Source organism: Nothobranchius furzeri, chromosome 14, assembly GCF_043380555.1.
Source record: "Nothobranchius furzeri strain GRZ-AD chromosome 14, NfurGRZ-RIMD1, whole genome shotgun sequence".
Taxonomy (NCBI): Eukaryota; Metazoa; Chordata; class Actinopteri; order Cyprinodontiformes; family Nothobranchiidae; genus Nothobranchius; species Nothobranchius furzeri.
In genome coordinates, this window is record NC_091754.1 from 2,815,974 (window position 1) to 2,842,192 (window position 26,219).

General features: G+C 42.4%; 2 protein-coding genes across 3 annotated transcripts in view; one reads left to right on the forward strand and one right to left on the reverse strand.

Annotated features, from left to right (window-relative positions):
• Nucleotides 1–19,779: 19,779 nt before the first annotated feature.
• LOC129164890 (uncharacterized) lies at nt 19,780–21,271 on the reverse strand. The gene is made up of 7 exons (XM_054746485.2): nt 20,878–21,271; nt 20,631–20,810; nt 20,482–20,559; nt 20,318–20,404; nt 20,186–20,239; nt 20,071–20,112; nt 19,780–19,997 (listed from the first exon to the last, which is right to left on the reverse strand). The coding sequence occupies exons 1-7, from the start codon at nt 21,071–21,073 to the stop codon at nt 19,864–19,866; spliced, it is 771 nt and encodes a 256-aa protein (XP_054602460.1). The 5' UTR covers nt 21,074–21,271; the 3' UTR covers nt 19,780–19,863.
• A 4,481-nt stretch (nt 21,272–25,752) lies between these two features.
• The window catches only part of ube2f (ubiquitin-conjugating enzyme E2F (putative)), a 51,805-nt gene continuing 51,338 nt past the window's right edge, over nt 25,753–26,219 (forward strand). The window contains exon 1 of one of the 2 annotated variants that reach the window (XM_015965524.3): nt 25,753–25,964. The gene's annotated coding sequence lies outside the window, so the exon portion shown is untranslated. The remainder of the gene's footprint in view (nt 25,965–26,219) is intronic. The other variant, XM_015965525.3, reaches the window with a different exon arrangement.

A 26,219-nucleotide genomic window follows, 5' to 3' on the forward strand; every position in this document is an offset into this window, starting at 1 on the left:
CTATAATAGCTTACTGCCTTTGTGTGTTTACCTCTAATCTCATTAATTTTCCTTTTTCTTTTCTGTAAGTGTTTGTGCTGCTCTAGCAAATGAATTTCCCCACTGACATTAATGTTCTATTCTATTCATCCACCTGGGAGCAGTGCTCTAAAACATCTCCTGTTGTGTGAAAAACGGGTGTGGGAGTTTCTACACCAGCCCACGACTAGAAGATCTTAGACTGTCCCCGTGTCCCCGTGATGGACTGACTGATGGAGTTCTGTAGCAGCTCCCTGAGACCACACTGAGAAATAAGCATGGGAGAGAGGTAGTGGGTGGGTGGGGGCTATTTTGATTGAATTTATTATTTATTCATTTTATGTATTTATTTACTTACTTTTTAACCTTCTGAGTGACGTCAGCGTGACGCGTAACTTCATGTTTTGCTGCACATCTCGACATGTCATGGCAAAATAATTGGGGTGGCTCGCTCCTGGTCTCTCAGTCTGAGTTGAATTACTGAAATAGATGGACTTTTACACAATATTTACATTTTTACCGTTTCACTTGCATGTCCTCCAACAGATTTCTAGATTACCTGGTGTGACTTTTCCAAAGTGATGATTTGTGCTGGTCATTGTTACCAAAACATAAAAACAGCTCTCAGCTGGAACCTGTTGGACTCATCTGCTGAAAGCTGAGCTTAACTTTAGCTAAAATCTGGAGGTATGAAAACTACTTGACTCATGAGTCAACTTGTTTATGATTTTTTTTAATGAGAAACCACCCCAGAATTGTTACATGCACTGAAGGAAGATACATTATTAATCATAGCAGAAAGCGATTGTTAGAATAGAATAGAATAGAATAGAAGAGAAGAGACTTTATTGATCCCACAGTGGGGAAATTCACTTGTTACAGCAGCACCAGCACTCACCAGAATATTTTGAAGAGAAATAAAAACAAATAGGCAGTAAGCTATTATTGTAACCTTCGACCACTAAAAACTACAAATAAAAATGAAAAACTTGGGTTACTGAACTATGCAGCATGCTGTAAGGGACACAGACATACCATGTAAATCCGGTATTGCACAAATATTGAACACATACTGAATATTGCATTGGTGTTATTATGTACCAGCAGAGGTGGAAAGAGTACTAAAATTTCCTACTTAAGTACGAGTACCAGTACTTTGATAATTTTTTACTCAAGTACAAGTAAAAGTACTTGCCTAAATTTTTACTCAAGTAAAAGTAAAAAGTATCGTAAATAAAATGTACTCAAAGTAAAAGTTACTTAGTTACATTTTTGTCAGCGTAAAGATGGTTACATCAGTGCAAAACCACAACACCAGTTCACAACACGCTCCTGTGTGCACGCACACACACGGACACACACACACAGTTTGATGGAAGGATTTCTATCCAATCAGTGAGAACAGGACGTGCACGTTGATTGGACGAGGTTTTTCTAGGATTGTACGTTTCAACTGTCATTAAAATTATTCTTTATTTTGAAACAAAAATGTTCATTTTTAGATGCCATCGGTATGTGAGGTATCTCAATGTTCTCATGACAAAACTCTAACATGAGACTGTGCTCTAACCTGTCACATAACAAGCTAAATGAAAGTCAACATTTCAGATGGACCGTATGACAGCTGCTAACGTTGGCCCTGCCCTACTTTACCTCTACATTACAGTTCCTTTATCCATGTCCATCCTAGAGCTCCTCTCTGACCTTCATGCTTATTTAGAGCAGCTGATTTTTAAAGTTAGCAGAGTTCATCCTTGGTGGTGGGTTCACTCACTCATTTAAAGATATCGGCCAGAGGCAAAATTCGTTTGAACAGCGTGTGTAAATGTGTATTAAAACCTTAGATGAAAAAGGTTTTTGGATTTTGACGTCTGGAATTGTAAGAAAATCTGATGTTTGTGACCGGCGCGGGAAAAACAGAAACTAACTTCCGGTCTAAGCCCTGGGCAGCTGGTGACGTTTCACAAGGAGCTCTGCTGAAACAGCTGTAGTAAACAACGCCTGACTCCGCTGTTTCTGCGTTAGCGTTATAGCAGAGAACAATGTGTCATCAGTCAGATGTAGCTTCTGAAGCCTCTGCTAGTCGGTCAGACTTGTTTTTTCTCTGGGATACGGCGACGAGAACGGATATTGGATTACCGGAGAAGTTCAACCGAACTCAGACCCCGCCAGCTGGATATCACTACCAGAGGTGCAGACATGTTTTAGACCCTTTGACTCAGAAGACCTGCGACCCGATTTGGACATAGAGGAGGATTCTGTTCATTTTCAGAACCAAAATCGGTACAGTTTGTTTACTTTTCTTAAATATTTCATTTCTGTGCTCCACTGGGAGCTCTAAGCTGACGAGTTCTCAGCTGGTCTTAGCTCCATCATGTGTCCCAATATAGTTCAGTAATCTACAGTTTTACTGCTGTGTGTATTTATTGATATAACTCTGGAAAATATTTAACCGACAATTTACCAGAATAAATCTTCCTGATGCTGGAGTAACTCCTTAGTTCAGTTCGTTGTTTGCACTAATCCAGGATGTCATGGAGGTTCTAATGTTGAAAAATAGAGATCATCTTTTAGATTATAACTGTATGTGTGTGTGTGTGTGTGTGTGTGTGTGTGTGTGTGTGTGTGTGTGTGTGTGTCGTAGCTTTCCCAAAGGACTTGTTCTTTCCTTACCGGAGCTAACACGGTTAGCAGTTTTGCTGCAGTCATGCTAATGGGACTTGTCTAGAGTGCGGTTCTAGATGGATTTATAGATGTAGGTTATTATTTTAGATCAGACCTGTTATTTAAAAATGCGTGTAGGACACAGACACATGGCTCAGACCTTTTGCTGCTGCTGTAAACGCAATTTTATGTAATAATTAGGAGCATGACAGTAAACAAATAACAGTTATTCACAATACTAGCATCAGCAGCTAGCTTGTTTTACGTGCTGGAGCGACGTATGCGAAACACAGTTCTTCACTGTCTGCAGGAGAGGATTTGGATTTCCTGTAATGATTTATGACAAAAGTCCTTAACAAAATAAAAAACTGAACCCAGTACATGTTTATATAGATGGTAAAGTGTAATTAATTTGCATTTCTACAATTTATTTCTTAAGAGTAAAATCCCTCTACTGTGGATTTAGTTCTGTGTTATAATCCAACCCCTCCTCTTTAATCCGGGCTTGGGACCGGCAAAAGTGACCCAAAAGGGAAACTCTGGCAGAGTTAGTTGGTTTTTTTTTTTTTTTTTTTTTTGGTTTGGTTTTTTATTCAGATGCTTTCTGAACTTTAAGTTCATCTTTTTCATGTTTTTTGTTTAGTTTTGTCTTTAAAAAGACAGTTGTTGTCATGTTCTGTGTCCCTCTGTCCCCAGCCTCCTCCTGTTCTCCTCCAGGTTCTCCTGCTTAGTTCTTTCCACATTTAGTTTACAGAATGCACCTGCCTTCCCTCCAGATCACTCACACCTGTCACCTGTTCCTCTGATCACCTCGCTCTGTGTTTAAAAGTCCTGTCTTGTCCCTCAGTGTTTGTCGGTCCATCGTTGTGAGTCAGCGTTGTTTTGTTCCCTCGTCAGGTTCTAGTCTTTGTGCTCATTATTGAGCTTTTTGGAGGTTTTTTTTTGGCTTTCAGTTTTCTGGATTTGATTCCTGCATCAAAGTCATTTTTGTTGCCACCTTAATAAAAGGATTTGACCTTTTTTCAACCGCTCTTGCCTCGAGTCATTCTGGGCTTCTGCGTTTTGAGTCCTACCTCCTCCTGCTCAGCGTGACAGTTGTTGGCTCTTCAGGAGTCCTAATCCAACGGTTGATTCACACACGTGCCGGATGAGAAGCTCGTCCATTTGCCCTTTTCTGTCAGCTGTTATCTTTTTAAGGCGTAACAGATTTAGGTGTTACACCTCTGAGCCAGAATCTTCTCCAGAACAGAGTGAATGCGGCCCAGAAACAAGCTGTTTCCTCTCTTACTGAAATGCACTCTGTCTGGGAGAAAAAGGGCGTTGTTGAAGAACCTGAGCTCAGGATGCTCGATGACCAGGCCCCCAAAGCTCCTAACGGCCCTCCTCAGTAAAGAATTAACCTGTTTTCTGTTGCTGTTAATTCTTCCTGGTCGCCCGTATCGCCACGACTGCCGTTCGTTGATGGCAGAAAAGGCTATTCTCATTTCCGGAAAGTCCTTATGGAGGTGGGACAAATCCTTTTGGATCTGAGAAGCCAGTTCCACCGGGGAAACGAGACCCAGATCGTTTCCTCCAGCGTGGACGACCAGAATATCTGGAGGACCGTGTGTGGAAGCCTCGGAGTAAAACCTGGGAAGGACACCACCCCAACGCATGCCTCCTTTACCAAACCATTGGACCTTAGCTCTGAGTCCAAAGTTTGTCCCAAACTACCGCTGAGCCGCCTCTTCACCCCGTCTGATGTAACTGGATCCAATAATCCAGATTACTGGAGTTCGAGGCTGCTCAGACTTGATGGTAGATGCAGTTTTTGGGGGTTCGGAGACACTTTTGGGTCCTGAATCTGTCCCTTTTCTACGACCTTTGAGGCGGATCATAGTGGGACGTTTCTGCTGAGGTGTGCCTTCTGACAGCTGCGGCCTTTTAGCAGCGCTGGGGAAATCAGAGTTCTCGTGACCTCCGTCACTCAAACGCTTTCTTTTCCCCAACAGCTGAATGCGAGGAGTATCCTGGAGTTGGACAGAGGACATCTGTCTTTTCTCCACTAAGGAAATTCCTCGGTACCTTGCCAGCGTTTTATATCTTTGGTCTTGTCGATTAGCCCGTAAAACAGAGGAGTTTTTGCTGGAGATGGATGTTAAACCTCCACTGGTGTCCACAGACATGGCTGTCTTGTAAAAGACACTTGGTTCCTCAAAGGGCTGAATCTGACGAGACTTGTCAGGTTTTGATGCAGACAGACACAGTTTTTGTGTTTCTGCAAAGCTAGTTCCTCTGTAGCTAGCCAGAAGTTCATATCTGCGTCGTTTGCGAAGCGACTGTAGGTACGGCCCTGGATGTGGGACTGACTTCTGGGGTGATCTGTTTCTATCGCATGAATAAATATTAAATGCTTATATATTATTGCTTTTCACTGGTAAAAATGTGTATTGGGGATAAATCTACCTACTTTTTTCTTTTTTCTTGATTTTATTTGAACAATGTCCAGCCCTTTCTCTCTCTAACCTTCCTGCATGCTGCATGTTTTCTCAGTCTTCCAGAAAAACTGTTTCCTAGATTTCCTACTTTCTAACTAATCAGCCAACGGGATCTGCCGAACACACACACACACACACACACACACACACAAAAAGCTTAACATCCACTGCGCTCCAGCAGCAATGAGTTGAAATCACCGGGGCACAGATTATGAACTCAGCTGAAAAGTACATGAAGTACCAGAGAATATGGGCTGATATAAACGATCGCAAATGAATAACTTTGTTTTGGTGGAGTGATTTTGTGAATATAACAGCGGCCGCACGCAGGACGCAGCTGGAGTATTTGAGCCGTTACCGCTGCGTCCTCTCTGCTCATAGAATGCCCACAAAGCTGAGTCCATAAATGATGTCATATATGTGGATACTGGATCTTTTTTCGGGTTTCCCGCAATTTGAATTTTTAAGGAACACATCTTGATTCTGGGTTTAAAAATTAATTATATTTACCGTGTTACTGACAGTTGTACCGAGTAAATATTACCATTTTCTTTCCCTGTAATGCCTTACATTACCACATTACAATGCATTACAGTAATTAATTACTTTTATACCGTGTTACTCCCAACACTGTTTATTCTTCTTGTTCATTCTCTTCTCTCCTAATCACAAATGACTCATGCATCATAGGTATGACCAAAATGCATTGGGAACAATACACTTTTAATAAATCAGAATATCCATCCATCCATTTTCATCCGCTTATTCGGAGTCGAGTCGCTGGGGCAGTAGCCTAAGTCGAGAGGCCCAGACTTCCCTCTCCCCAGCCATTTGGGCCAGCTCCCCCGGGGGAATCCCAAGGTGTTCCCTGTCCAGGTGGGAGACATAGTCCCTCCTCCGTGCTCTGGGTCTACCTTTAGGTCTCCTCCCAGTTGGGCGTGCCTGGAAAACCTCCCCAGAGAAGCATCCAGGAGGCATCCTGACCAGATGCCCGAGCCATCTCAACTGGCTCCTCTCGATGTGGAGGAGCAGCGAATCTACTCCAAGCCCCTCCCGAATGACCGAGCTTCTCACCCTATCTCTAAGGGAGAGCCCAGCCACTCTTCGGAGAAAACTCATTTCAGCCGCTTGTAAGTAAGTAAGTAAGTAAGTAAGTAAGTAAGTAAGTAAGTAAGTAAGTAAAAGTTTATTTATATAGCGCCTTTCACAGATATAAATCACAAAGCGCTGTACAACATGATAAAGATCAGGGCAAATACCTCTAACCAATAAAAACATCAGAAAAACAATAGCAGTGATAAACGTAGAAAATAAAATCATGAGTATAAACAAAGTGAAGGTGTGAACCCGAACAAAGCCATCATTCTGAAACATTTAGGGAGGGAACGCCTGGATGAAAAGGTGAGTTTTTAGATGGTTTTTAAAGACCTCTACAGTGTTAGAGAGACAGAGATTTGAAGGTAGACTGTTCCAAAGTCTGGGTGCAATAGTCTGAAAGGCCCTGTCCCCTTTGGTTTTCAGTCTGGTTCGAGGAACAGCCAGGAGGTTTTCAGATGTGGATCTAAGTTTCCGTGAGGTGGTGTGTGGGGATAAAAGGTCAGATAGGTAGCTTGGAGCCTGGTTGTTAAGAGCTCTATAGGTCAGGACTAAAACTTTAAACTGTATTCTATATTCTACCGGGAGCCAGTGGAGGGACTGTAAAACTGGAGTGATTGTATCCGCGATCTCGTTCTTTTGGTCACTACCCAAAGCTCATGACCATAGGTGAGGGTAGGAACGTAGATCGACCGGTAAATCGAGAGCTTCACCTTCTGACTCAGCTCTCTCTTCACCACGACAGACCGGTACAACGCCCGCATCACTGCAGATGCAGCACCAATCCACCTATCGATCTCACGCTCCAGTTTTCCCTCACTCGTGAACAAGACCTCGAGATACTTAAACGCCTCCACTTGGGGCAGGACCTCATCCCTGACCCGGAGAAGGCATTCTACCCTTTTCCGAATCAAGACCATGGTCTCAGATTTAGAGGACCTGGTTCTCATCCCAGCTGCTTCACACTCGGCTGCGAACCGCTCCAGTGAAAGCTGAAGATCACGTTCTGATGAAGCCAACAGGACCACATCAGAGAGGATTATAAGACACCTTTCGTCAAACATTTTGACAGGTCTATTGTTCTTTGACCTTTCATTCCTATTGTTCATTTGACCCTTGACCTTGCCCCCCCTTCCTATCATTAATCAAATGGACAGGTGTATTGTTCAATCTTTGCCCCCCCTTCCGTATCATTAATCAAATGGACATGTGTATTGTTGATCGTCCAGATGGTTTAGACCCCCCACGCCGCATCATCAATGGCGTATTGTTGAACGTGTCCAGATGGTCTAGACCCCCCACGCCGCATCATCAATGGCGTATTGTTGAGCGTCCATGATATCCCACGTCATAGGCTAATGTGTGTAATGGTGTGTGGTTTCTTTTTTGTGATAGCCCATCGGTTCCCACAGCCCCTCCCTTCTGAGTGTAATCCTATTGTGTTTAACTCTTTAAAAGCTCAGATCTGTCCGAATGGTGAAAAGCCGAGCTCTAAGAAAAAATGATGAACCACGAGGAGCTGAATGAAGCACCAGGCCGCGCTGAAGAAGTGTCTACTACATCAGACGCTTCAACTTCAACTCAAAAAGTGAAAGAAGAGAGCGTGGATATACCGCTGTCAAAAACCATGCTTTGTGAAAAATCCATCGCTATACATCAGATGCCGGCTGGAATTGGTGCCCCCCGCAAATCTACATTTTACATCTGCAGAGTGCAGGTTCCTCCTTTCGGCGGTAAAGAGATCTTGGAGCAAATATGGCAGTTGGAACCTTATGGCTATAGCGGTAGTTTTGGATACCGGTTCAGCTACGACACTAAGGAACTGTGTTTAATCCAAGATGTGGCTGAGGGCGAACCTCTTAAATCCTATTTATCAAACTCACCAGCGGTTCTCTCCTACAACGATTGGGCTGTGCTCAGGCTGGCTGTTCCACGCAAGGTGCACAGAGATGATCCTGAGAGACCTCGTCCGCCAGTCAATCGCAGCGGGCCGCAAGCTCTTCCAACGTTGGATGAAATCCAGAACGCTGTGACAGCATTCAGCGCTTCATGGGAGGGGGAAGAGGATGCTGATGGAGAGTGGATGTTCAAGGCCTCGGTCCGTGTGAGAGGATTTGAGCTCTTTTTTGTGCTGGAGAATGTGCATTCTGTATGCGGAATTTACCGCCTTCTACAGGTTGTACCTTTCGAAGCCTGGTGTGAAAAAATAAATGAAGTGGAGGATCGTATTACTTCATTTTTTCGTACCAGCCGCTGTTGGAACGACATTCTGACAGTGCGAAAAAAGCTGGAGTTCTAAGACCTGCCTTAGGAGGAGGAGGAGGAGGTTGCATCATCATACCACGCCCCCCATCCAGCACTAGTTATAAAGAGCTTACAGTTAGAAACCATTTCATCCAGACGATCTAAGCATCAGCATGACGGGGTTCTACAATCAGACGACCCTTAAAGACCTTTGGAGCCCACCACCGAGCTGGGTACTAACGGATTCATCACCACCGAGATACAACACCAGTCCGAGGTCCAGATCGCTACCATCACCACCACCGCCGAGATACAACGGCAGTCCGAGGCCCGCATCGGCCCCATCGTGTTTTCCAGAGGATAACCTACCACGACTCCCCACCATCATGGAGGTTCCGGAGAACGTACCATTCAGGCCCTGGGTCGATGGGGCTGATCCACCTTTGGTGACATCAAACCCTGAGCCGCCGCCAGGTCATGAGGAGGAGGAGGATGTGCAACCCCTCGACATCCAGAGCACCGATGAGGAGCCTCACCGTCTGCCTGACTGGGTGTTTTCAGAAGACAAAGTAGACCGTGTGAAAATGGGTCTTCTTCACTTGGTCAACATGGCGATCAAAGCTCACTTACCAACCATCTGCCACGGATGCAAGATCGATCACCCCAGTCAACGGCAACACGAATGTCTTTACGTAGCTGAAAATGAATTATTTTACGATTTTCACTTTACGGACATTATTCGCAGGGTTTTAACACCTAAACTGATCCCGGCTCTTCAAAGTTTTCTCAGTCTGCACGGCTTCCAGCCTCTGGACACTGAGATTCTGTTCACCATGGCTGTGACGCAGCTGCACGGATTCAGGGCTGTGATGCCCATTCACAAAGACATTTTTCCGGTGTACGATCGCCTGTCCAAAGCTGACCTGGACGCGCTGTCCGGGGTGGTGATGGAGTGAGCGAGCTGCGGAGGGTCTCTTCTACAACTTTATTATTATATTTGACGACAGTATGATTAGATTTTAGTTCTGACTAGTGTTTAGATTATATTTGTAGACTGTGTGATTTTATTCACTATATTTGACGGCTGTTTTTTACAGTATGATTAGACTGTGTGATTATATTTGATGACTGCTGTTTTTACAGTATGATTAGATTGTGTGTACAATTTATGAAATAAAAAGAACTAATGAAAACAAATGTGCATCATTTTTGCCAACCATTCATCAGAGATGGAGGAGGTAATGAAAAAGGTTTATTTTACACCAGAACATCAGGGTAGTTACGGTGGTGTGGAAAGGTTTAGAACCGGTTTACAACAAGATATTGGGGAGAAAGTTTCATCGGATAAGGCTCGCGATTTTCTCTCAGAACAAGACGCCTATACACTTCACAAACCTGCAAGAGTTCATTTTCCGAGAAATAAGGTTTTTGTCTCAGGGCCGCTAAAACAGTTTCAAGCTGACTTATGCGACATGCAGGCCTTGTCAAAATCAAACGACGGCTTCAATTACCTATTAACCGTCATAGATGTATTTTCAAAGAAAGCCTATGTACGAGCCCTGAAAAACAAATCGGGGAAAGATGTTACAGAAGCTTTTGCTTCAGTTTTGAAAGACAGCGGTGTCCCTAAAAAATTGCAAACGGATTCCGGTAAAGAATTTTTTAATAAGAAATTTGAAGCCCTCATGAAGAAACACGAAATTGTGCATTTTGCCACAGCCAGCAGCGTAAAGGCCAGCGTTGTGGAGAGATTTAACAGGACTCTAAAAGGTAGAATGTGGAGATATTTCACAGCCAAAAACACCCATCGCTACATAGATGTAATTCAAGATTTGGTGAAAGGTTATAATCATAGCTACCACACTTCTATCAAAATGGCCCCCTTTGAAGTTAACACGGAAAATCAATGGCAAGTGTTTCGCAACCTTTACGGGACCACCGCACCGAAGCCTGCAAAGAAAATGAAGTTTAACAGGGGTGACGTTGTGAGAATTTCCAAACTCAGAGGTGTTTTTGATAAAAAATATGAGCAGAGTTTCACGCACGAGCTGTTCACAGTAGACCAGTGTCTTCATCGAGCACCGCCGGTTTATAAACTCAAAGATTTTGATGGGGAAAAAATTGAAGGGTCATTTTATGAACCCGAATTGCAGAAAGTAAACTTATCAACCGAACGATCCTTCCACGTTGAAAAAATTTTAAAGCGCAGAACTTACAGAGGCCAGAAGCAAGTGTTTGTTAAATGGCTTGGATGGCCTCAAAAATTTTCCAGTTGGATTAAAGCCTCAGACCTGCACGACGTTTAAAAAACAGATACAATAAAAAAATGGATCTGAGACAAGAGGAGGGTTTTTATATCACATTACCCTCTAACGCCAGTAACGAGGTGTTTAAAAATAACACGATTGCCAGTTACAGAACCGATCTAGCCCGTCACATCAATCTCAATGGCAGGTGGCAAGTGGGACTGTCTGAAATCACTTACGTACACTCGTGGTTTAATTTACCGAACGATCGTGCGTTTGTTGAATGGCGACGAGTGAAAGAACCTAAGAAAATCAACAGAGCTCCGATTACTCCCGGATATTATAAAGCTATCCAAACACTTAGAATGGAATGTGAGACTGCTATGAGAAAGATTGATCCTGATTTCTATCTCATTCACAGATTCCCCGACCCCATTCTCAAATATCAGATCGGTGATGAAATAGAATTTAGATTTTTAGCGCCTCTGGCCTATCTGTTAGGTTTCAACGCGGGTGAGTGGTTGACGCCTGAAGGTACTTCAGGCTTCGATGAACCTATCAAATCGGCGCCTCACCCACCCGATTTAACAGGCGGTCTATATCAATTTTACTGCTACACGGATGTCGTGACCGAGCAGTTGGTCGGGGACGTCTTTGCGCCTTTATTACGTACGGTGAAAGTTGAAGGGACCTTCGGTCACACGGTCACTCATGTGTTTAATCCTGTGGATTACATCAGCGTTTCTACGAATCATATAGAAAGCATTCATATCGAAATAAAATCTGATCAGAATGAGCCGATTCACTTCTTATACGGAAAAACAACGGTGAGGCTTCATTTCAGGCCCGCACATCAGAGAAATACAATAATATAACGCTCGTGAAACAGGGCGAGAGAGTCAGTTACACTCGTACGTCTTGCAGACATGATTTATCACCTGCAGAGAAACGATCCCAACCGTTTTATCAATTATTACGTCACTCAGGCCGGTCATGGTTTACCAGGTTTTAGCGGTGTTCCTTATATGTACGGACGTGGCTTTGGATCGATATTTTCAAGACTGTTTCGATTCATATCACCTTTTGTTAAAAAAGGATTTGCTCTGGCTAAACCGCATCTCAAAAAGGCCGCTACAGGAATCGTGTCAGATGTGTTGACGAGAGCCGTCGGTAAAATCAATGACCCTAATGCCCAAGAGGGGTCAGGCCTCATGGTTCTGTCGAGGCGTGTTCGCAAAAGACCCCCCGGCAGGCGTTTAAAGACATCTACATCACGAAGCGACCGACGCATCAAACCTCCAGTTACAAAACGCAAGCAAAAGAGGAAGAAGTCTCGCCAGACGGGCTCTGATATTTTTTAATCATGTCACTGCTCCACAGCAAATCGTCAGAATGTACGCTGAGTGAACTGGATCTCTTCACCGTACCCATGACTCAGTTGTCTATCGAAGATAAGATCTACAGCGAAATTTTACCCATAGCGGCCCTGACGGACGGCGGGCCTGTAGAATTTTTTGTCCCCGGAGATGGAGAAAAATATTTGGATTTAAACGACACTCTTCTATTTTTGCGGGTGAAAATTACAAACGATGACGGGAGCCCGCTAGATGATGGTGCTGCCACCGGTCTGATTAATTACCCGTTAAACACGATTTTCTCACAATGTGACGTGGTTCTCGGCGATCGTCTGATTTCACAGTCCAGCGCCACGCACCCCTACAGAGCGATCATCGAAACCCTGCTGAACTTTTCTGAAGCGAGTTTGAATTCTCAATTCAGCGCGGGATTGTTCTTCAAAGACACCGCAGGCGCGCACGATTCCACCGTTGTAATTAACGGACGCAATTTAGGCCTTAATCAACGAGCGACTTTTACAGAAAACTCCAGAGAAGTGGATCTGATAGGACCCCTGCATTCTGATATATTTTTCTGTGAAAGACTTCTTTTAAATTCCGTCGATCTCAGAATTAAACTGACACGCGCGTGTGATGCGTTTTGTCTGATGGGGGCGCGTGATTCCACCTACAAGCTGAAACTCTTGGGTGCATCGCTTTTTGTGAAGAAAGTTAATATTTCACCCGCCGTACGTTTGGGTCACGAGTCTGCTTTACTAAAAGCAAACGCCATGTACCCGCTCTCACGCGTGACCGTCAAAACTTATTCCATTCCACAAAATTCGAGGATATGTAATCTGGAGAACCTCTTTCTCGGCGCCATTCCTAAATATATCGTTTTAGGATTAGTGGATCACGAAGCTTACACAGGACGTCGAGATCTTTCGCCTTTTAATTTTCGCCACATGAATGTGGAATATCTGGCGTTGTCCAGAGACGGAAAACAGATTCCATCGAAAGCCTTTCAACCTACTTTTTACCAGGGAACATCGGTCAGAGAATTTTATAATCTGTTTACAGCCACTTCAAGACAATTGAAAGATTTGCCTCTATCGATTAATAGGTTGGAATATCAACAGGGGTATACACTCTTTGCCTTTAATCTGAACACAGCGGATGACTCGGAGGCGCTTTCAACCGTTTCCACCGGCAACCTGAGGATGGAGATGCGCTTTGGAGAACCTCTGAGAGCCACGGCTACACTCATTGTGTATGCGTGTTACGACTCCATTCTGGAGATAAACTCAAAGAGAGAGGTATTGGTGGATTATTATTAATGGATAATCACGAATTGGACGGGATATTATCGAACCTGCTGGGAGATTATTTTGGTGGCGTGTACGCGTCTGATCAGCTGTCTACCGTCCCAAAAAACATTCGACTACCGGCCTACTTTGTGGTAAACACTCATCCTGTCCATTTACCCGGTGAACACTGGTTGGCGCTAGCTGTGGAACAAAATGGCCTCGGGACATTTTTTGACTCTTACGGTCTATCGCCTGAATTTAAATATTACCCTGAAAACATCCTGAATTTTCTAACAGAACGTTGTTCACGAATACAATATCAGGATCGTCAGCTACAGAGTTTTGCATCCGACCGTTGTGGCCAGCATTGTGTTTTTTTCCTGTGTCATAAGGCTTGTGGACTTTCTCTGAAACAAATTATGTCTAAATATCATAAAAATGTAGATAAAAATGATGCTATGGTTTATCATTTTGTTAAAAAATTTTCAAATTGCATCAAACGTCATGATGTTTACTACACACAGGTGAATTGTACTCTTGAAATGTTTAAAGAATGTCACGGACTGTGAAATTTGTTTTGAATAAAGTTTTATTGAACAAACAAGAGAGTTAAGGTGTAAAGCTGATCCATTTCTTCAAAGTGGGGACATCGCTCCAGCTTGGTGATAAAATGATATTTCTCCTCGGTTTTTTCTTTTTTTTCTTCAAAACGTCTTCAGAATCCAGAAGTACAACCCCTCCGTTCCTGAGTTGCGTAATCTGACGTTTCGCTAGCGGATTGGACACGATAGATAAGGGTACATTTTTTTCTACTAGAGTTTTTAGGAAAGGAGTCCAACCCGTCGGTTCTGATTGTGTATGTTTTTTTAACGGGTTGCTGATGCTTTTAATCAAGTCAAGGATGTGTGATCCTTTCTGCACATCGCCTTTATATTTAAATTCCCCCGTCGGAGTCCAGTTTAATCGTGTCATTTTCAGCAGGTACTCGGCGTTTTTTCTTCCGCGTACAGGAAGATTCTGTAGCGTTTCATTAATGAGTGTGTCAGCTGCTGTTTCTACAGCTGACGTAGGCTCAGCCGTCACAGTGGGCGGTTCAGTGGGAGGTGCACTTTCGTGTAGACCGGCTCTCATCAACTTCAGATAACGCTGTAACAGCGCATTGTATTTTTTAATTTTCTCATACGGCGTTAATCCCGTCTCCTGCATAATTAATTTCATTTCAGAGTCAAGATTCTCTTCAGCCACGTCCCGTATCGTAGGTTTAACAAGCTGACGTAATTGTTGGGGGGTCACCATAAACATTTTTTGAGAAGCCATCGTTTATTTCCTTATTAAGCCACCTATCAGTTCGCCGATCAGAGGCGCAGCGGCTGCTAAGAGTATGGGTAGAAATCCGCCTTTCTGACCGACTAAAAGCTTCTTTTTTTTAAAAAGGCTAGTTTTGTTATGAGTCAACTGTCTGAGCAATTCTTTGCTTTTAGACAACTTTCGAAATTGTCGCGGCGATAGACGTATATTTCCTTTGATCACGTTTAAAGCTATTTCGCATAAAGCCTTCAGAACGTCATCGGAGCACCCTTTTAAAAACTCCTGACGTTTGCGAGGTTTCATACGTGACAAAGCACGTAGAATCTTGGCGTTGCGTTTTATACGGGCTGACATGGCTCTGTTTTAGACAAATACACCGCGGTGAGTTGATCCGGAAGTAAACCCGTACGGAGACGGAAAGAGTCTGGCGTTTCCGCTTTTAAATCCACAATTAAATAACCGTACGGTTCTGACGTAGCGTCTTGAAAACTCTCCATGAAATATCTTTTTTGGTTAGGATATATTTGATTTGCTAAAACATTAATTTGCAATTTGTCTCGAGGGTTTTTAAACAAAATCAAATAATTGGTGTTTAAGCTGATGGAACGACTATGTTTTCCTTGATGAAAAACATTTTGAGTGATTAAAATGACGCTCATATTTCTGTGATGTCTCAGCTGGGTAAATAATTTTAGCACTCCAGGATGGCTGGACGTTTGAGACATCATGTCATCCAAGATCACCAAGTGGTTTTGACCCGATGGAAATAAATCATCATCCTCGAATGAAAGCGGGAGACCTTGAACGAATCGAATACTTTTATTACAAAGATCATCATACATAGGTTGATAAGATGTAAAAAACCACACAATGTTTTTTGGCATTTCAGTTAAACATTGCATACAATTTTCCAAAATACTTTTTACAAAAAAGGTTTTTCCACAGCCTGACGGACCAGCAATTTGTACACTGAATGGAGACTTTAGTCTAGCGTCAAAATCAGTTTCCATTTTTAATACCCAAATGGTTCTGTACAGCCGTCAGCAAATAACCTCCGCTTATCAAAAATCACACGAAACCTTTTCACAAATGAAACATTCGCGAGAGTGAGACCTTTTTTATCCCTCTTGATGACATCCTGTTGAGTTTGCAAAAATCTTCCCCTTTCTCCAGCCACGTACCCCTCAACCAGCAGCGCTAAGCTGTCAAAATTGATGTGATCAGATGAAATGAATGACTGTGTGATACCCTTAGCCTTTATCACCACCTGCTGGCGGTCCCGGGTTTTGTAAGCATACGTTTTTGGACCGGCTGATGAAAATTCCGTGATGGAATCACCTCCAAGTTCGTCAGTTAGATCCCCCAGCAGCGGTCCTGTTGGTAAAACACACTCATTCTCTTTGACAGAATAAATTATAGAATCTGTATCGTAATAAATGACGCGATTTCCCAGTTTGTTCAACGCATTTAATAATTTCAATCTGGCATAAGTTGTGGTGAATGCAGCTATAAAAATGTTGTTGCTTCTGCCAGGAGTCGTTAGGCATTTTTCTGCCAAACTGTGTTGCACCAGAACAGCTCCTGAAGTGAGAAAACTGAAGAATTTAACATTGTATCTCCCTGAAAACAGAATGTCAAAAAATTCATCAGGTTTTTGAACAAATGTGGTTTGTACAAGATCATCTCTTTGGCCAAACTTTCCCCAGAGTGAATTGAGACATAATTTTGAAATGGCACGCTTAGCAGGATTGTGCTGAATCTTGGACGCATCTAATAGTATTCCCTGACGAAGTTGGTAGTCCTGAATGTATTTTCTTTTCGACTCATCATCAATCAATCCTTCAGGAAAACCAGACGCTTGTTGTTTCTGCTTCAAAAACGTGTTAATGTAACCCGCGAACACATCTTTACTGCTTTTCTCAAAATCCCAGACTTCAATCATTTTCACCAGACTGTAACCTGAATCCAAAGCGTAATTGAGCTCTACACTCACCCAAACGCCCGTCAAAGCACGTTGAGACGCGCTGTGTGAACAAGAATCAGATTGATTATTCATTTCAGCGCATGTGCGACACAGTGTAAAAACGAGTTTACCTTTGGATGTTTTAAAAGGCAGAACAGGGAAAAACAGTTTTCTGGGTGGCAAAACGACAGCTTTAATCAAGCCAAAATAGTGACTCGGATCTCTGAAATTTTTAACATGAATTTTGGGATGGCCTATGGGGTAAGCCTGTGTGGCATTTACATAAGGGTACAGGCTCGTAAAATCCACATAGTGGATTTTTTCACCGCTCTGAGCAGAATGCCTCAGCCGAACCGGACAAGTTCTGCCACCATACAGGGCTTCACGAGGTAAAAGAGGAGCGGGCGGGGGGTCAAATCTTGAGACAAACTGTTTCACGTCCGGATCAGTTTTTACCATCTCCTGCCAATCATGTTCCCAAATGACATTCATTTTTAATCGATGCACAGTTTCCAACGACTGAAGCTTTTCGACGGTTTTGTCATAAATTTCACCAAAAGTGATTTTTCTCAGAGGACATATGGATGACTGTAAGAAACATTTTGGACAGCCGTGGAAAAAACAACCCATATACTCAAACCCTTGTTCGACGCCTGAAATCACAGCATATCCGTCGAGATAAAAATCTCCCACTTTATACTCCCCCAAAGGCGTTAAAGCGTGTTGAATGTCTACATTTTGACTGTGTGAAACCCATTCCAACCACACGATGCTTGAACTTGAAAATGGTTTTTGTTGCGGTCGATAACCGAGCGGACAAGGAATGGCCAATGTGTCTGGTTTTAGGAATTTTGATCTAAACACGCGCATGCAAGCTGAAGCGATCGTGACAGATTTCAGCGGGTCGATACCTGTTTCATTAAAAAACTCCTCTCTGAAAATACCGCATGCTTTACGCAGAATTTCCACATCGTTTCTACAATAAAACACGGCCTCCTTTCTGAAATCAAACAGCTGCTGTTTAGACACATCGGTGTACCATTCTAAAAATATTTTTTTATGCTCCGGAGACATTTGTTCAAACCCATAATGGCTGACATCTGGGTAAGGTCCTTTATAATTCAGATGTTCAAGCGATGAAAATCTGTGAGGAAAATAACCTTTAGTTTTATCTGTAAAGCCCAAAGCAGCTGGAAGGTTGGCTAATTTCATCATGAGAAAACTTAAGGAATCAATGAATCTCAACCCGAAATCTGGATCGTGAAAACTCAGGATTTTACAGCCTTGCATGAGTATATTTTTGGGAACAATTTTTAATTGACACATAGCGCTCAGAATTATATAAGCATCAAATCCACGCGCATTGTGTGCAACAAATGTATAATTGCTGAATTTAGGACGACGCATCTGCATAATAAAATCTTTAATGCAATCTAAACCAAATTTCTCCCAAACGTCGCCTGAATCGGATTTTGCACAGATTAAAAAAGGTGTATGCACACCGTTCTGATCCGTAAACGTTTCAGTGTCGTAATAAATAACCTTTTCCGTTAAACCGTCATCTTTTTTTTCAAGCTGAATAAAACAGCGATGATCGTCCGTGACCACCGACTGTTTGCAAACGATGCATTTGGTCGCTGAGCAAACGTGCTGTGAACCATTTCCACCCATGGCGATGTAATAAGTTTGTTTACAAATGGTGCATTTTTTAAACATTTCGCAAGGAGAAACTAACCTGTTTGCTTGAGGCCTGAAAACAGGTGTTTTGTGAGTTTGAAAACATATTACATTTTGGCATATTCGATTACAATCAGAACATGTGATGAGAGACGTTTCTGTTCGTTTGCATAAATCGGTATTACACACGCGACAGAACCATTTACAATGATGTCCGTTTATGTTATTATAAGCGGAAAAGCACCATGAACAAAAATATTTGGCTCCTAAGAAACCTTTAATATTTTTTATGCCGTAATAATGTTGATTGAGTAGCAAAATGAACAACGGATTTGTTCGATCGCTAAAATCTGTTTCAAATTTAGAAATGATTCTGTCGGATCTGTAAAAAATGATTATTTTTCTTTGAACAATATTTTCAAATTGAATCACGTCGCTAAATGAAACGGTTGATTGCTCCTGAAGCCCTGCCTGTTGATGAATATTTTTAGCCACATTCAATAATTCTGTATCTCTCGCTGAGGGATTTAACAGGCCGGCTATGCTTAGCGCAAAACACAACGGCTGATTGGCCTCTGGAGGGCAAATGAGATGGTTTCGTTTTTTATTGACTAATTCGTGATCCAGAATGGTTTCGATTTTTCGTTTTCCGCCGCCGGACGGGTTATTTATCACTTGCAGTCTGAAATTAAATTCGTTGTCGGCCTCTAATGCTTCATTTGATTGGACTAACAGATCCAGTAAATACTGAAGCTGATTTAACATATTTGATCCGTCATAATTAAAATTAACGTGGTGCGTCGTGTGTAAAGTATTAATTTCAAACTGGACTCTATCGTTGGGACGCGCGATCTGGCTTCCTCTTTCAGCAAACCTGTTTAATATTTCCATCAGATTAATATAAAACTCGGCTGGGTCGTTGATTGCTTGAAAAGACACTCTCTCTCTAATTTCACGCTGGTTAAAAGCTGCGTTTACGCTCCCTCCGATCTGCCGGTGTTCTATTTGTCTCAATATTTCGTTTATTGCTTCTGATGAAGGCTCATCTGAATTTGCTAGAATTTGATCGATCTCGTTTACGCGCTGCTGGTGTTCTATTTGTCTCAAAATTTCGTTTATTGCTTCTGATGAAGGCGAATCTGAATTTGCTAGAATTTGATCAACCTCGTTTACGTGCTGCTGGTGTTCTATTTGTCTCAATATTTCGTTTATTGCTTCTGATGAAGGCGAATCTGAATTTGCTAGAATTTGATCGACCTCGTTTGAAACGGCTTGGGATGCTAAGATCTCACTATCTGAAGCTAATTCATCTACTTCACTCAGTCCGCTTAAATCAAACCAGTCATTTAACACCAAATTATCGGCCTCATCTGAGGGATTTTGGCTGGCTAAAATTCGATCTAACAAATCTACATTTAATTCACCATCTACTTCAATCAAATCTGAAAGGTCGTCAAACCAATTTTCACTCATGATACAAAAGACATTAATAACCTACTAAAAATGAAGAAAAAAATCTGCGTCCTCCTTTTACAGAGCCAGCACTTGTTGGACCACTTCGACCAGGCCTGAGTTGACCTGCAGCAATAAGTAGGCCATTTTCATCCTGTTTAATCTCTGAAGTGGTGAAAGACGGATGTTTTTCTTTTTCTTCAGTCGTTTTTCTGATGAAAAAAATAAATAAAAATAAATAAAATGAACGAGCTTTTAATAAATTATATATAAAATTTAACTTACTCTGTACAGGTGCAGGAGGTGGTGCGTTCTCTTCCTCTTCATCTGAAAGGATAAAAAACATCTTTTTTACTTCAAATTTAATATACTATGCGGAGCTTTTTGTGAAACAGCTTACCGGCTGGCTGCTCAGGACCACGTTCAGCGGTTTCAGAGTCGCTGTCGGATTGTTCTGAAAGAATAAAAATAATGAAAAAATATGAACGAATCATCTTTGAAGTAAATAACCACCTTTTTATATATCTCTTACCCTGTGCAGGAGAAGGGGGAGGAGGAGGAGGAGGAGGAGATGGAGGAGGTGTGGGCGGAGATATTGAAGCGGCAGTCGAATGTTGTTCTGAAAGGATAAAAAAACAACGGTAAATGTGTACGAGTCATCTTTGACTTATTAATCAGTTGTTTTTTTATCGTTACCATCCGTCCGCGCATGAGAAGGGGCTGGAGGTGGTGGGGGCTGAGATATTGGGGGTGCGTAGGCCGTCGGACGTTGCTCTGAAGAATAAAAACGATAAATATGAACGACACATCTCTGACTTATTAATCGCTATTTTGTAATCACTTACCAGCTTCGAGGATCGTCTGCGGCGTGACGGTCCTGTAACGAACAGCTTTCACGCTCGCATTCCCGTGTGATCTGACGGTATGGCTGGGCTGATACGAATGTAAGACGGTTCGGCTGGTGGATGGAGGCGTGGTTGGGTAAAAGTTATCACTTCCGGGGTAAGGTTGAACCCCCTCCTTTTCTGTAAAATGAGATATTTCTCAGTTGAAGAAAAGAACGTTACGTATATATTTATAAAATCCACTCACTCAGATTCTCGACCGCGCGATTAATTTTAGACAAATCATCCAGGGGGACCGGTACCGGAGTTTTACAAGTTAATTCCTCAATAGGAATTTCTTCCCACTCGCCGTCCGATATGACAATAGCGTCTGAAAATAAAGATGTTAAACCAGAAAGAGAAAAAAAAAGATTTGCGTCTTGAGTTAAAAACTTACCCGTCATCTTAGCTTGTTACACCTCAAATCACGACTCCGAAAATGCGCTTTTACATTTTATACAGCTGTTTAAAAAAATCATGAATAGAAAACGGTTGCGATTGGTCGAAAAAAAATGTTTATAAACAATACAGAGTCATTTGCTTTGTTGTATAGGTAGACAAATGTATGAATGGTTGTTTAGAGTTGTGTGTGTGTGTGTGTGTGTGTGTGTGTGTGTGTGTGTGTGTGTGTGTGTGTGTGTGTGAGTGTGAGTGTGTGTGTGTGTGTGTGTGTGTGTGTGTGTGTGTGTGTGTGTGTGTGTGCTCGTATCCATTGCTTCGTCAAAACTCCCTGGAGCAGAAATAAAAAAACCTTTACGATCCAAAAAATAATACCGGACATTTCTTCCTGAAATCTCATCATGTCTCAATTCGAACGTTGTTTTTAGCAGAGGAAGGCTATATTCAAAACACGTATCCATCGCTTCTTCTTCTTATTCTTATTCTTCGCTCATGTTTTGGTTAAAATGTAGCAGCTCTTTCACTCGTGTGTAAATCCGTTTACGGCATGCATGTGCCTTAGTTTAACTATTCTGGGAGGTATGTCATTAAAGGTTTGACCAGAGGTACGTCTGCTCTGAGACTTTACTAATCCACCCCTCCCAAAAAACAAACCTCAAAAACAGCTTTTTATTTATTTCAGCTGTTATAGGTCCTACAAAATGGATCAAATCTTTTCTCTGAGGCAGGAAGCAATGTGTGTGTGTGTGTGTGTGTGTGTGTGTGTGTGTGTGTGTGTGTGTGTGTGTGTGTGTGTGTGTGTGTGTGTGTGTGTGTGTGTGTGTGTGTGTGACAGTGAAAACAAAATGTGACTCTAAAGGCAGGAGGCGATGGTTAAGCTTTCACCTAAATAGCTCTTTGAAACAATAGCAAGTCATTTGCTTTTGTGAATTGTTACCATGCCGACTTGGTTAGAATGAATCAGAACTTTGTTTTAAAACTTTCCCGCCACTCTTTCAATTCAGCCCACCTGCAAAAAAAAAAGTAATTTGCTTTTTGTGTGTTGTTTCTGTGACGATTTGGTTCAGCCAGATCTTTGTTTTAAAACTTACCGCCACCTGCAGAACAAAAAGGAAGTCATTTGCTTTGTCAGAAGTCGCTGGCCGTGCAAAATTGTTTAGAATGAACTTTAAGAAAGCTCAACAGATCTTAAAAAGCATCACGCTGAGGTAAGGATCAACTTTTGTTCTTATAGGCTTGAGTATGCAGGCTGGTTTACAACAGTACCTTAAATGGTTTAGGATGGTAAACCATTGCTTTTGTGAAGTGATAGAAATGTTTGAATGGTTTAGTCAAAGACAAATGTTTGAATGTAATCCCTTTACTTCTTAGAGAAGTGTGTGTGTGCGTGTGTGTGTGTGTGTGTGTGTGTGTGTGTGTGTGTGTGTGTGTGTGTGTGTGTGTGTGTATGTGTGTGTGTGTGTGTGTGTGTGTGTGTGTGTGTGTGTGTGTGTGTGTGTGTGTGTGTGTGTGTGTGTGTGTGTGTGTGTGTGTGCTTACAACCATTAATTTGATGTGCTGCTGGACAGAGAGTTTTACACAATAGTTTTAGTTCTGGTCAAAAAGTGTCAGTGAGCTGCATGTAAATAACACATTTAAACACAAAGTTTAAGACTGAACATACGAAATCCAACGTGAACATCTCAAAGAGAGTATTAATGACATAGACAAATGTGTCACTCTGAAGAGTTTGTGTGTGTTCAGCAAAAGGCTGCAAAAGTTCATGCATTGACTTCAGCTTCTGCCACTCACTCAAGAGCTAGCAGACCATACCATCTTGTCTGCTACTACAAAAACAGATTCTTTAACTTTGAGGAAACGTACAGCCATTTCATTCACGCTGAGGTAAGGATCAACTTTTGTTCTTATAGGCTTGAGAATGCATGGTGGTTTACAACAGGACCATAAATGGTTTAGGATGGTAAACCATTGCTTTTGTGAAGTGATAGAAATGTTTGAATGTAATCCTTTTACTTCTTAGAGAAGTGTGTGTGTGTGTGTGTGTGTGTGTGTGTGTGTGTGTGTGTGTGTGTGTGTGTGTGTGTGTGTGTGTGTGTGTGTGTGTGTGTGTGTGTGTGTGTGTGTGTGTGTGTGTGTGTGTGTGTGCTTACAGCCATTAATTTGATGTGCTGCTGGACAGAGAGTTTTACACAATAGTTTTAGTTCTGGTCAAAAAGTGTCAGTGAGCTGCATGTAAATAACACATTTAAACACAAAATTTAAGACTGAACATACGAAATCCAACGTGAACATCTCAAAGAGAGTATTAATGACATAGACAAATGTGTCACTCTGAAGAGTTTGTGTGTGTTCAGCAAAAGGCTGCAAAAGTTCATGCATTGACTTCAGCTTCTGCCACTCACTCAAGAGCTAGCAGACCATACCATCTTGTCTGCTACTACAAAAACAGATTCTTTAACTTTGAGGAAACGTACAACCATTTCATAGGTACTTGACAGTGTGTGGGGCTGTCATTCACAACAGTTAGGCCGCACTCATCCACTGTCAGTGAGCCATTTTTTTCTTAGAGCTCGGCTTTTCACCATTCGGACAGATCTGAGCTTTTAAAGAGTTAAACACAATAGGATTACACTCAGAAGGGAGGGGCTGTGGGAACCGATGGGCTATCACAAAAAAGAAACCACACACCATTACACACATTAGCCTATGACGTGGGATATCATGGACGCTCAACAATACGCCATTGATGATGCGGCGTGGGGGGTCTAGACCATCTGGACACGTTCAACAATACGCCATTGATGATGCGGCGTGGGGGGTCTAAACCATCTGGACGATCAACAATACACATGTCCATTTGATTAATGATACGGAAGGGGGGGCAAAGATTGAACAATACACCTGTCCATTTGATTAATGATAGGAAGGGGGGGCAAGGTCAAGGGTCAAATGAACAATAGGAATGAAAGGTCAAAGAACAATAGACCTGTCAAAATGTTTGACGAAAGGTGTCTTATAATCCTCTCTCTCACATCATCTGCAAAAAACAGACCTGATCCTCAGGCCACCAAAACGGATGCCCTCCTCACCTTGGCTACATCTAGAAATCCTGTCCATAAAGGTTATGAACAGAATCGGTGACAAAGGGCAGCCTTATAATAATAATAATAATAATACATTTTATTTAAAAGCGCCTTTCAGGACACCCAAGGTCACTTTACACAAAACATGTAATAAAATACAATAAAACAATAATAAAACCCAAAGAAGAAAAAAACAGAGAGAAACATTTCAATAAAATCAGAGGTTGTAGGCAGATTTAAACATGTGTGTTTTGAGTTTTGTTTTGAAAAGGGTAAAACTGTCGACGTTCCTGATGTCTGGGGGAAGTGAGTTCCAGAGTCGAGGAGCAGAGCGGCTGAAAGCTCTGCTCCCCATGGTAGCGAGACGGGCAGAAGGAACCACAAGATGGATGGAAGAAGAAGACCTGAGTGAACGGGACGGGGTGTGAATACTTATAAGGTCTGAGATATATGGAGGAGAGAGGTTGTGGATTGCTTTGAAGGTATGGAGGAGAATTTTGAAGATGGACCTGAATTTAACTGGGAGCCAGTGAAGCTGCTGGAGAACCGGCGTGATGTGGTGAAAGGAAGGGGTTCTGGTGATAATACGGGCTGCTGAATTCTGGACCAGTTGAAGTTTATGAAGGAGTTTGTTGGGAAGACCATAAAGAAGTGAATTGCAATAGTCGATACGGGAGGTGACGAGGCTGTGGACGAGAATGGCGGCAGTGTGAGGGGTCAGTGAGGGACGGAGACGGTTTATGGAACGTAGATGGAAGTATGCTGACCGAATTATGTTATTAATGTGAGCCTGAAAAGAAAGTGAGCTGTCGAGAATGACACCCAGACTCTTGACGTGAGGTGAGGGGGAGACTGTGGCGCTGTCAATAGTTAAAGAAAAGCTGTCAGATGTTGAGGGGGTGGAGTTAGTGCCAACAAGAAGAAGTTCAGTTTTATTGCCGTTGAGTTTGAGGAAATTAGAGGTGAACCATGATTTGATTTCAGAGAGGCAGAGTGTAAGGGAGGATGGAGGGAGAGTTGAGTTGGGCTTACTGGAAATGTAGAGCTGGGTGTCATCTGCAAAGCAGTGAAACTGGATATTGAATTTGCGGAAGATTTTGCCGATAGGGAGGAGATATACTATGAAGAGGAGGGGCCCCAGGACAGAGCCCTGGGGCACACCTGACTTGACTGGGGAGGGTTCTGAGGTAAAGGATTTTAACTGGATGAACTGGCAGAGTCCAACTCTCACTGGGTCAATAATCACAATGAAATATTAAATCTTTACAGGTTCATAATTATTTGTAAAGGTGGACATTTTCCTCCAACCACATCATTACAAATACTACTACTACTACTACTACTACTACTACTACTACTACTACTACTACTACTAACAATAACAATTATTATTATCTTCATCATCATTATAAAAATAATAATAAAATAAAAATTATTATTATTATTATAAGTAGTATTAGTAATAGTAACAATAACAATAATACTAATGATAATTATAATATTAACGGTTATTAAAATGTTTATAACCGTCCACCAAGCAGCGCGGAACTATTTATCATTACCGTGTGTCCACACGGAAGCAAATAACAGGGCACTGCTCCATTGCGCTTCCGTTTGCCACCGGAGCGAAGTTTCTGTCAGCTGATTCCCAAATCAGTTCCCAGTCTGTTGTAGAATCGGTAATAACTAGTTTTGGATCCTTTGAGAGGAGGACGCGTCTGCTACCCGCCAGGTGTGGTGCTGCTGGCGGCAGCTTGAGCTCGCAGAGCCGCTGATTATGGTTTAGCACGAAGAGCTAGCTGGGAGACAGAAGGTAACACACAAAGAACACACAAGCGGCTCCTGGTGTGAAAAGTTCAGCCGTCAGAAAGGAGCCGTGTCATTTGTGCTTGTGAGCAGAAACCTGGTGTTGAGCGATCTGTCTGGAAACGTCTACGTAGCTTTTATTAGCAACATTAGCGAGGTGTTGTTATGGTAACCCGACCAAAGAGGAGGAGGAAGAAGGTGAAATCTTAAGTTGTCGCTCTAAATCAGCTGGTTTCAGCGCCTTTAAGAAGACTTGGGTTGT

What these genes read in the sequence shown, in the direction of transcription:
- LOC129164890 (XM_054746485.2), bottom strand. Translation starts at nt 21,073, where the DNA reads ATGACGGGTAAGTTTTTAACTCAAGACGCAAATCTTTTTTTTTCTCTT. An exon ending in TCGCGCGGTCGAGAATCTGA is followed by an intron (nt 20,811 to 20,877) that starts GTGAGTGGATTT and finishes CTCATTTTACAG; the next exon opens with AAAAGGAGGGGGTTCAACCT. An exon ending in TGGTCCTGAGCAGCCAGCCG is followed by an intron (nt 20,113 to 20,185) that starts GTAAGCTGTTTC and finishes TTATCCTTTCAG; the next exon opens with ATGAAGAGGAAGAGAACGCA.